A 12,032-nucleotide genomic window follows, 5' to 3' on the forward strand; every position below is an offset into this window, starting at 1 on the left:
AAGTAGTTTATGTTTTTAGCGGGAACAAGCATCCCACTTTGTTCGTAGTTTCTAGTTAGTTCGCATTCATAAAATAACAGAATTCATCTCAATACATATCTATCACACCATATATACTGCCGAGCATTTTCACACGCTATAAAAGGATCGACTTGCAGCTGTCTCAGAAAATCCTTTAGCTTTCTACTAACTAATTACTAAATAATTTAAGCATTCTTTGACTTCTCTTCTTTAGAAATATGTAGATAGCTTTCAGGTTTAGTTTGTAAAAAGTTATTAGTAGAGTGAACTGCGAACTGCCACAAGACCATACGATAACGTTTGAAGGAAATATCTTAAAAATAAAACACCAAATATTTTAAACCAACTTTATTTTTAGCTAAAATATAATAATTCATACATCAAAGAAGTTCCCTAATTATACAGTAATAATACCGAGATAATACAAAAGAAAAAAAATAAAAAGAAACGTATTACAATAAAAAGTAATAAAAAGAATAAGTAGCTACCTCACGTAATACTTTAAGATACCTGGTTATAGCGAACCTGCTTTTGTGCGGGACTTTGAGCGTGGAAAGTTCAAAAAAACATTTCAGATCTTAGAAAGTATGAAATACGGGAAATGGTCACTGGACGGTTGTCGGGTGGACTTGAACAAACATAACGGAACACCGAGCAACGTCCGCGAAACTAATCAATACAAACAGTTAATGGCACTAACATTGTTCACTACACAACGAAATAATTTAGAAACGTTAACAAGGGCACGGACGAGTTGCTCCGTGTCGCGTGACGTCACCTCTCTCGCGGCTCTGTGACGTCGCGCGTGTCCTCGGGAGCCGCGACAGAGGGCGCCAGCGGAACACAACAGAGAACACAGGAGAGTGAGAGCACAGCACGTGACGTCACTACTAGATACACCGATGATTATGTCCACAACATTGCTTAACGATCGAACACTCGCGTCCTCAGACATCTATGCTAATATGGCAAACGGTCCATGATATGCAACGTCCGCGGCCGGACAGAGGACAGCGGACAGCGGACAGAACGGAAACCTACCTACCTTACGCCTATGCGACGACGCGTCTTCGTTTGCCATTTCCCAGAGGGTCGCCTCACCACTAACACATAGCCACTTAGTACCTAATTGTTAGTAAAAATCCCTTAACGCATTCAAAATATATATATAATTAATATAGTTCATTACATAGTAGCTGATCCTAAACCAATACCATCTGTATATGTGTATAATATCGTACATCTATGTTTACTTTTTCAAATAACTCTGTGCCTAATATACATTTAAGCCGATTTTGTCGAGAAGCTCGTAAAGGGTAAAGTGTTGGACATTTTTTGTCGAGAGACAAACTCGTAATAACTACACACGTTGGGAGCCACGAAGCGATTTGTACCGTAAATAAATGCGTATTTTAGTGTTGTACTAAGTAAATGCGGGCCGGCGGGGACCAGCGCGGTCCCCGGACAGACGAACGGAAACGCGGAGACCAGTGAAGCGTACATCTCTTATGTATCCAATAATATACAATCATAGTATCTGATCGCTTACATACTAATTATCTCTTATGACCGATTTCATACGAAATTACAACGACTACGATTTAATACATACATTTTTTTTTTCATTTGTCTTAAGTGTAGAAATGAATAGAAAAAGTGTTAAGAGGTCTATACTTTAGAACAACGACGTATTTCCATCTACGAAAGCAAGCGAGGAGTAAAATAATATTTCGTTTTACGTATAAATTTGATATGATCATTTTTTAAAGACCTTAGAATAAACTACAAATAAAATGTGTACTCATGTCGGGGTTAACGTGCGCTGCCTCCGCGCCCCAAGACGACTGCACTTGCATCTTACCACTCTACAATATCCATACTCTTTTGTATAATCTCATATAATCTAGCTGTCAAGACAGTCTAATTGCAAAATGGCGGCAGTGAGTGCTCGTGTGGGCGGCAGAGGGCGCTCGCTGACCGCGACACAGCGCACCAAGTCTTGTGCCACGCGTGAGTTTGTGCCGAAAGCTTTCATTTACACTACATAGGTACGATTACCGACTGATGCCGATTATAAAATCAATTCCGTTACCGAAATGTACTGAATTATCTCGCTTTATTTCGTTTTGCGATATTCCGATACACGTGCTTCGTATATAGATGAGAATTGAATTGATATTAGAAGCTGCCGTTGTAATTTAGACCGTAAAACTTTAATCTTAGGATACAAAATCATAAGTAGAAAAGAGTTAGGTGTGAATTTGTGTTTTGAAGCGAATAGTGTTCGTATATAATTAACATCGATTTAATCTAAGGTTTAGTTTGATCTGTGGTTTGATCGTATCTGTCGCCCCGCTCTTCAATACTCATGTAACTATACCCCATTAATTCTCATCTACACTGTTTTGAAACAAGACGTTGCATTAGCAAGTAGGACAGACTTCGCGATCGATTGCGTTGATTCCACGCCATCATTATGTACATGACGAATGAAAAACGCAATGGAAAGCGAATAAATTAAGTACCTAAAAGATGCAGTCACAGAGAGAAGGTAGTACAAAGCTTCTTGATACTTTACGTGTTATCAGTACATATGTATATTAATCTAGTCTTCTGTAGTATTAGATCAAATATTTTTGATCCAAGATATTAAGTCAGCCTTGTACATCTTCGTCCGTGCTAGAAGGGTCTAGACAATAGAGTGACGTGTATCGCAGTATCGCAGAGTGGGCGGGGCCTGCGGCCGGGGGTGGGGCGAGGCGGGACGGGGGGCGGGGCCTGCGCGCGCGCATTACATCGTGCTGTTATCCCACTCCAGCTGGCTGATGTTTCTGTACTTGTGCTCCTTGCCAGGCATTACTGAAAACGAAAATTTCAATAAAGACATGCAACTTAACTTTTGCATACATCATAAAATTAATCTCTTGAAATTCAAAATTAGTTAGATGCATTTTGCATACATCATAAAATTAATCTCTTGAAATTCAAAATTAGTTAGATGCATTATTTTTAAAGAGGTAAACTCTACTATTAGTTACTTGTAAGGAATAATAGCGAAATACTTTAAACATATTGAAACGAACAAGAAATTAAATTTTTTCGTCACATCTTATACATGTAGATGTGAGGAATCACATCTAAATATTCTGAGACACTTTACGCAAATCAGGCCATTGAACTTTTATGGTAAAAACCTTCTTACAAGTTTTTCATAAGGCTCTATTTCATTCACACGTATTTCAATAAGTATAGTAGGTATATTTGGTTACCTTCGTCGTCGTCGTCCGAGGAGTCATGCTGCTCGGAGTCGGAGTCCGTGCAGGACTCTCCGTCCGAGCTGTCCGCGCCCGCGTGCGTGCCGCAGGAGGGGGCCGCCTGCTGCGGGGGGAGGGGTGAGGTTGGTGATATACGGAGTATTAGATTAACAGGTATTTTCTCTTTTGCATGCCGTAATGCAGATTATGTTGAAATTATTTACAATGGTAGCATCTAATTTTGTATCCATAATCATTGCAAATATATGATTTCTTACTTTAAGATCAAGGGGTAAAGCTGGTTTTCGTGGTGAGTAATGGCAGATTTTTCAAGTGATTTGACGATTACAGAAACCCACGAATTGTCGTCGAACTAAGTCCAACTTGTGAGTGGGAGTTATCGAATTCCAAGTTACTTTTTAGCTAAGAAAATTGCTTCAAATAGTATGGCAATCATCGTATCCTTAAATGTTTTAACTCGCAGCAGATTCAATGTTCTTCGCAACATCCATTTATTTTGTGTTGAGGATAAGACCCTTTTCGTGACACAATTCACCGACTGAGAAGGACACGCTATGAAAAGATAGATGAGAATATAAGTAAGTGTTGGTGTAGTGGTTACCTCCTCCATGGGGTTGACGGTGATGGTGAGCGCGGAGTCGTCCCAGGCCATCTCGTGGTCGTGTCGCTGCACGCGCAGCGCCCGCAGCGCGCCCAGCGCGTGCAGCGCGGGCGTGCGCGCCGAGCGGCGGGAGCGCGCGCGCGCCAGCGCCACGCCCGCCGCCACCACCACCATGCCGCACGACACCACGCCGATCAGCAGCGCCACGTGGTCTGTGGTGATAGGGGGCGTCAATATGAGCACAAACGGTTTAAATATAAGCCTTTAACAGCTCGCTGAATCACCCAGCTTTAACCCGTTTAACTCACGCTGTCTTTCTATTGAATACAACGATTTATAGAAATCATCTGGCAAAGGCATCTAGTAATAACTAAAAATAATAATAAAATAATGATGACCATTTTATTGATTAAATTTGAACTATTTTCAATGTGAGTAAAACCATCATGATATGATAGGAGGATCAAATTCCTTATTCATCAGCGTAATTATACCAATTGGTATCAATTCTTGAATGTAAAATAAATTACTAAAAAAACAAAAGCCACGAGGAAGAGGCTAGACAGATGATGAAACATAAACAAAACATGTATAATGTGCGTGAACTGACTGGAGGGTCCCTGCTCCGGGTGCAGGTCGATGAGCCTGGGCGCGGGCACGTCGGCGGCGTGCGCGTCGCGCTGCGCGTGCGCCGCGTACACGCGCGGGGCCAGCGCGTGGCCCTCGCCGCGCCGGTGGCCGTGCTCAGACTGTGTGACACATGGCGTATTAGTACTTGTTTAGTCGAAACGTTTAACGTAGTTAATAACAAAAATAATTATACTCTGACTAGGGGAGAAACATCCATTTTAATTGGTTTCATGTTAAAACTGCTGAAAAGTTGAAATTAACAATATAATCAAGTCCTGAAAGTTTCAATGTGAGTTTTTATTATCTTTAGAATTAAAGTCTATTTACTGTAGGATTCACAAAATTATTATTTGTTAACATGCAGTATGAGTCCGAACCTGTTTATCCCTGGCGATGGCGTCCATCTTGTCGGCCATGCCACTAGGGTGCAGCTCACGCGACAGTCCTGCCTCGCTCGCGCCAGACATGTGCGGGTGTACTACTGTTAGCTGTGAGAAGAATATATTGATTAGAACACGAACATATATAAAATAATATGTTACAAGTCAACCATGGTTGAGACTACATTCGATGCATAGAAAATATACACATTGATTTATTTTTTCAGTTTATCACTGATTTTATCCTGGTACCTAGAGGCATACCCAACGAAGTTACGAACTAAGGCGACGTTTTTAAGCATTATTGATGAAACTTTAAAATACATACATAACAAAGTAATATAAAAACAGAATGTCAAATAATGAACTAAGAAGGAAATATTGCAAAGAAATCGAATATAGGGCAGTGTCGAAAGCTTTATTCAAATCAATGACTTCACAGAGAACTTTCCTCTAGATTTATTTTGTTACTTTTGCCAAACATACCGTCTGCACGTATTCGTTGCTGGTGAACCGTCCGTTGAGCTCGGAGCAGGTGAGCTTGAACACGCGGTTCAGGTAGTACGCCGGCTTCTTGTTGCTGTACTCGATCTCGCGGAGGACCTGCAAACAGTACATTAAGTAAGTTGCTTTGACCTGTAGCTTGTCGATTCTGGTTGTATAATGTTTTTGGAAGGGATTTTTGCGGTCAGCGAATATAAATTTTGCCGTATCGATACATCTATACTAATCTATATACTAATATATAAAGCTGAAGAGTTTGTTTGTTTGTTTGAACGCGCTAATCTCAGGAACTACTGGTAAAATTGAAAAATTCTTTTTGTGTTGAATAGACCATTAATCGAGGAAGGCTTTAGGCTATAAACCATCATGCTGCGCCTAATAGGAGCGAAGGTACAAAGGAAAAAGTGAAAAAAAATAGGGTAGGTATAAATCATAACTTATATCTTCTACCCACGGGGACGAAGTCGCGGGCAACAGCTAGTATGAAATATTTTTTAATGTTTATAGATTCAGATGAAAAAAATATTGATTGTTTATCTTGCTTTCATATTAGTAGAGTTTACCAAAGTTAGCAAAACTTTAAATAATCCATACTACGAAAAAACTACCCTGTTTATTTGTCAGTTAGCGGGGATTTTAATATTGTTTAATTTAGTAAGATCTAAGTAGGTTTTAATGGCAATATGATTGATTGGATTTCGCTGTTTCGAAGTTGTTTAGAAATATCTATATTTGTGTTTAATCTCAATACTTTTCAAATAGATAATAATGACCTTCTGATAGTTATGCACGGTGTCCGCGCCGGTGAGTATGACCCCGTCGCGGGTGACGGCGGCGCGGATGTCGTAGCGCAGCGGCAAGTCGGCGGCGTCGCGCAGGGCCAGCGCCTCGTGGTCGGGGTTCAGTGCCGGGTACACAGACACGACGCAAGAGTCCAGCTTCTGGCTCTCTTCTGTGCACGAAAAAATGATAATTAAATGAGGATAACTGATATTCAGGAAGCAAGGAACAATATGAATATTGATGGCTAAAACAAGAAGCAGTATCTACATTTTCGCCAAATTACCTTAATGTAAAAGGCTCGCTAGTATTGTGATTTATTATAATATACTGTCGAATCTAGACCAAATTCCATAAAGAAACCGAATATGAGATAAAAAGAGAAGAACAAACAATGACTAGCGTTCCAAATTAAGAAACATTTTTCTCGTAATTTCATCTGCTAAGTTTAAACTTAAGTTTAAAACAGGTCCAAGTATAACAAATCGTTTCCCTTGATACCTGCTAGCGGGTGTCCGTTTCCTCCAGCGAGTACCCTGACGGAGAGGTCCGGGAAGACGGTGAGTCCTGCGCGGAAGTGCGCGTAGTCCCGCGCCAGGTCCTCGCTGCCGTTCAGCAGGATGCTGGGCGTCTGCGGGGCCAGCACCATGATGTACGACTCGGCGGGCTTGGCCTTGATGATGCGCCCGTTGTCGCAACTGATGCAGAACATGATTTTATTAGAGATACTTTCACTGGTTATTCACAAATAGAACTTGAGTACTGACTCTGACACTGACGAGGTAAATAGTCCTCAGAACCTAATTTAGAAAAGTTTCGTTTGTTTAAATCGTGGTTCCTTTTGTTTCGTTTTTTAAAAGTTGGATTTCGTGTTCTTCAATGTTTAAAAGCACTGGTGATAGATTTGAGATTATCTCGTCGAAGAGTAGGTCATTTATGGAGGTTTTCTAAGTGTTGTAGTTGTAACACATTTCGATCTTGTGAATTGACACTATTGCAATTTGTTTTTGTCTGATGGTGAACATATTTGATCTCGCCAGTTATCCCAGCATGGCAGCAGCATCTGTAAGTCCCGGTAGCGTGTACGCACGTGATGGTGGTGGCGACGTGCACGTTCCTCCTGCCGGGCGTGGGGAAGGCGCGCGCGTCCCCGTAGGCCACGCGCCGCAGCAGCGTCTCCACGTCCGCCACGCCGTCGCCCTCCACCGACACGGACTTCAGGTCTGAGGGGAACGGGCAAGTCAACGAAACGTGGCATTCTAATCATAATAAAATCTAAAGGAGAAAAAAGTGCAGGGTGTACCGTACTTCATAAGATAGTGAACTGCGCGAAGCGTTGCTAGTTCACTCTAGACAAGGCAAGTTTTTATATGATGCATAAATGTTTGTTCGAAGTGTGTATATTTTTTTAATAAACGGTTCCCGCCTTAAGTATTTTAATCATTGTATCGCGGGCGGTTTCACAAATCACGTGCACAAAGACACCCAGATCTAACCCGCGACCACGACTCGCACAATAGATTTGGCCTTGTGACCTCAACTACTCAGCTATCCGTGCAGCTAATATAGAAAGCTTTCGCAACACAAGACTCATATTTATTATTTACTCATTTTTTTTTACTAACATGTTGGCACAATTTATGGCAAGCTTAGTGTATGCTACAGTGTCAGTACTCACATAGATCGGGCGCGAGGCTGAGTCCCTCGCGGCAGTGCGCGAGGCAGGCGAGGGCCCGCGGGGGCTGCGCGGCCCCGCGCGCCAGCCCCAGCCCCGCCAGCACCCCGCGCAGGTGGTGCTTCATGTCGTTCTCTGTTCCTGCAGGACAACGTCATATGGAATATTATTACAAACATCCAAAAATACGCTTTCATATCGCAGAATTAGGTCTTTTAATAGCGTTTAACAGATTTAAGCATGGCTAACTTATGTAAAACTTTATTTTATTTTGTATTCAATAGGAAACTAAACATTTATAAATATTAATTGCAGCCACAGCTTTGAGACACAGATGAGGAGAAAGCAAAATAATTTCTGAACCGTTATACGAAAAACGAATGGTTTACCTCAAGGTTATAATCTTTGACCAATACTATTTATTAACCATTTCCGATCTTTTTAATAACAGATTATTAAAAGAATACATGAGAAAATCACGTATAACAAGTAAAAAAATGTACGATCTATATTACCTTGCCAGCAAGCACCAATAACGAGCGTGGTGTTAACTCCGTGAGCGGGGTGCAGCGGCCAGTCGTCGATGACCTCCGGGCCCTTGCCGTCCGCACTGCGGTAGGGCTCTCCGTCCACGAACAGCTCCACGTTGGGGAAGCGCACGTTCACCGCGTAGTGATGCCATTCGTTGTCGCACACCTTAATAAGGGAGGTTTTAATTATAAAGACTGCTTTCTACTAAGTACCTACTTTCAGCAAAGTTGAGAATTTATTTTTCTTTTGGTGTTATTCAATTATGCTCTTTAGTCATTTCTGACAATGTCATAATATTCATTTTCCTTTGATTTTGATGGTAATCATGTTACATGTGTCTAGTCCAGGTGACCAAAAGTCAGCTAGGTGCTCATAGGAAGCAAAGAAGACACACAATCGAAATCGACAATCGCTTTCAATCATTGCTGATTTAAATCATTTAGAACATTTATTTTACTCAGCAAAACCGAAAATAAAAACTTCTGTCACAAATCAATAAATCGATTTCATAATTATATCTTCATGATACACATATGAAATTGATTTGTTAGTTCTTATATTTTGATATAAGGAGTATGACATAAGGTATATAACAAGATGGCGTCCCTACCTCTGGCAGCTTCCACCTCCACTCGGCGGGACGGAAGATGTTGAGATCGCCCTCTCCGAAGTCGCGGCGCAGCAGCAGGATCAGGCGGCAGTTGCGGACGAACAGAGCGTAGTGGTGACGGTTCATTTCTAGAAGATAATGGAGATTTGGGATCAGGTGGTTCATATGTGTAATGCTTTTAGCATTTCTTAGGTGATGCAAGATATTTAAAGAAATGCTTAGATCATGAAGAGTAACCATTATACCATTTATTTTACTAGACAATTTCTGTAGCATGCATACTCACTGTGGTCATCAGCGAGACAGAGGATGTGTTCCTTGCGGTGCTTGTCTCCGTCGGGCGGCGGCGCGTGTCGCATCCACGTGGAGATGCTGAAGGTGCCCAGCAGCGCGTGCGGCAGGACCGACTCCGGGACCACGGCAGCTGTGGTCTCGCCGTCGAACTCGAACATCTGCTCGCCGTCACGACCTGGACACATAATATAGTATAGGATTAGGGCTAAGTTTAAAAAGTACAATGAACAGGCTACGAGTATTGGGAGATGACAATTAACGTCCGCATATTTGCTGATGGCTCTCATCGGTTTCTGTTAAATTTCAAATGTGTCTATTTCCATGGTTCAAGGCTTTCAAGCTACCAGAAAAGGTAGCTTTTGAACTTGAATGGATAAAAATCTTTGTATCTCTGTATCTTATGCTAGGCAAAATCTAGCGTAAGATAAGAATGGCAGAATCGGGGCAAGTTTTCGTGCAAGACTATTCGTGAGTCTAAGCTTATCCTATCATATCATAAAAATGTTACCATTTCGGACATACCTGAGTCTGGTTTCAGCGACTTAGCCCATTCGTTTCCAACTCCCGGACTTGGAAGCAAGTCGATCGTTTTCGGGTCCAGTCCTAAACAATAAAAACAAAACATAATCAGCATCATAGATAATGATAGAGACTTGATATTGCGTAATTTAATGGCAAACCCATAGATCATAAAAATATGGGGCCTGGATCAAAAGCTACAGGATACTGACCACAGATAGTCCTCTGTGAGTGCAGCGAGTAGGTGTCCCGGTCGCAGCCGCTGCCGGCGCGCGAGGCCTGCAGCGTGACGGCGGCCTGGATGCGCGTGACGCCGGGACAGCGCTCGTCCGACGAGCAGGTCTCCAGGCGCGCCGCCGGGAACAGTGCCAGCGGACCTGTGCCCGGGGCGTAGTCCACGCGCTCGGCCACACCTGCGGATACAAGGAATATAACTTAATACGTAGCAAGGAGGATGTCTTGATGGCGTTCCGGTTTGGTACATTCTTAGTCATTCTAAGCCACAACTGACTAACGGAAAAAACAAAACCATCGAGAGCAAATCTTGATTACTTCTATTAGAATCTTAAATCATCAATGAGCAGTGAGCTAGCGTGGTGAACTCTCATCTGAATATGTCGTCGTAACCCTAACTCTCTTAATCTGAAGACAAATTGATTCATCATCATCTAGATTGAAAATAAACGTGAGACTTACGCGAGTTTTAAAAGAGAGTTTAGAATTTCGTCTTTAGTCAGCATTTTTAATACTTATATTGAAAATAGATACTAATGGCCTAGACATTAAAGTCCAATACATCTTATCATCCACATAATAAACAAGATTGATCAACATCCTCGTGTAATCGGGGACATCTAAGACTCGGTAATTAATTAATACGAGGCTATTTGTCTGCGCTGCAATTATAGTTCATTATCATAAGCCCGGTAAGCCGGCCATCCATTACGGGCCACTAGGCCACGGGGTACACTTAATTGAGTGGTCGAGACTGGCCACTACAGGGGCGTATTCAACTTTATAAATAATCATACAAGTGTAATATATACGTTTCCCCTGGGATACACCGAGTATTTCGGTGGTTTTCGTTGGTTTCATTATAGATCCTGGCTTACAGGAGTTGCAATGACGGGAATGTGTGGCGAGCTAGGTGCAATTAAAAAATCCTTCAAGGTGGAAATCAAGTTGGAATTCAAAAATCACAATAAAATCTGTACATTTTTTTTTTAACTTAAATGTGTTTGACTATAAAACTAGTGTGTTTCGTCATATTCGGAAGTCCAGTATACATATGTGAAATAAAACTAAACATTTATCTATTTAACACTGCTAGGTAACCCTTCCATTATTTACTATGTCATCATCATTGGCCTAGCCTTTTCCCAACTATGTTGGGGTCGGCTACCAGTCTAACCGTTTTCAGCTAAGTATCAGTGTTTTACAAGGAGCGACTGCCTATCTGACCTCCTCAACCCAGTTACCTGGGCAACACGATACCCTTTGGTTAGACTGGTAGTCAGACTTTTTTTTTTTTCTCTTAAATTGATTTTAATTTGTAATTGATTTGAGATTTACTTTTATATATTTTTTATTTTATTTTATCTGATATTAATTTGATTATAGTGTATAATGTATTAATATTACTTTACCTCTTACATATTAATTTACCTCTTTTAATAATATTTTTGCACGCCGTGTGCCACGGCAAAACATGCTGTACACATATTATATTGAACATCTTGTTACCTACCATGTTTTATGCAAATAAATCACTTGAACTTGAACTTGAACTTGAACTTAAGCTTCTGACTATCTGTAACGACTGTCAAAGATGTAGGAATAACAGCCGGGACCCACAATTTAACGTGCCTTCCGAAACACAGAGGAACTTGTTATGACAAAGATGGTCACCCATCTACGGACCAACCGCGTCAAGCATACCTTAACCTGTGATCGATTTACGAGCCAGTACTATGTGATGTTACTTATCAAAAGCCAAATGCTGGATGTCAAATAGACAGAGGCTCTAAAAAAATGTATTCCGTACCTTTCCATCCGGCCCTGCAGGGCTTGTTGACCTTGATGGTCACCATGACAGGAGCGGACTGCTTCATGCCGCAGTCGTACGCCACCACCGACAGGATGTGGTTGTGGGACTTCTCGTAGTCCAGCGGCTCCGTGTTGCGGATCACACCTGAAGAAAATATATATTTAT

At 41.6% G+C, this 12,032-nt stretch overlaps 1 protein-coding gene across 1 annotated transcript in view; it reads right to left on the minus strand.

Annotated features, from left to right (window-relative positions):
• Window positions 1–354: 354 nt before the first annotated feature.
• Window positions 355–12,032, minus strand: part of LOC113495942 (calsyntenin-1) — a 244,186-nt gene continuing 232,508 nt past the window's right edge. The window contains exons 5-20 of the mRNA XM_026874947.1: window positions 11,865–12,011; window positions 10,033–10,233; window positions 9,824–9,904; window positions 9,294–9,476; window positions 9,008–9,135; window positions 8,382–8,562; window positions 7,870–8,007; window positions 7,282–7,414; window positions 6,693–6,889; window positions 6,185–6,363; window positions 5,394–5,510; window positions 4,905–5,015; window positions 4,508–4,646; window positions 3,898–4,109; window positions 3,291–3,399; window positions 355–2,880 (exon numbers count right to left, since the gene is read on the minus strand). Of these exons, the coding sequence (XP_026730748.1) occupies window positions 2,813–2,880; window positions 3,291–3,399; window positions 3,898–4,109; window positions 4,508–4,646; window positions 4,905–5,015; window positions 5,394–5,510; window positions 6,185–6,363; window positions 6,693–6,889; window positions 7,282–7,414; window positions 7,870–8,007; window positions 8,382–8,562; window positions 9,008–9,135; window positions 9,294–9,476; window positions 9,824–9,904; window positions 10,033–10,233; window positions 11,865–12,011 (2,324 nt within the window). The 3' untranslated portion in view covers window positions 355–2,812. The remainder of the gene's footprint in view (window positions 2,881–3,290; window positions 3,400–3,897; window positions 4,110–4,507; window positions 4,647–4,904; window positions 5,016–5,393; window positions 5,511–6,184; window positions 6,364–6,692; window positions 6,890–7,281; window positions 7,415–7,869; window positions 8,008–8,381; window positions 8,563–9,007; window positions 9,136–9,293; window positions 9,477–9,823; window positions 9,905–10,032; window positions 10,234–11,864; window positions 12,012–12,032) is intronic.

This window comes from Trichoplusia ni, chromosome 7 (genome assembly GCF_003590095.1).
Source record: "Trichoplusia ni isolate ovarian cell line Hi5 chromosome 7, tn1, whole genome shotgun sequence".
In the NCBI taxonomy this organism is placed as follows: Eukaryota; Metazoa; Arthropoda; class Insecta; order Lepidoptera; family Noctuidae; genus Trichoplusia; species Trichoplusia ni.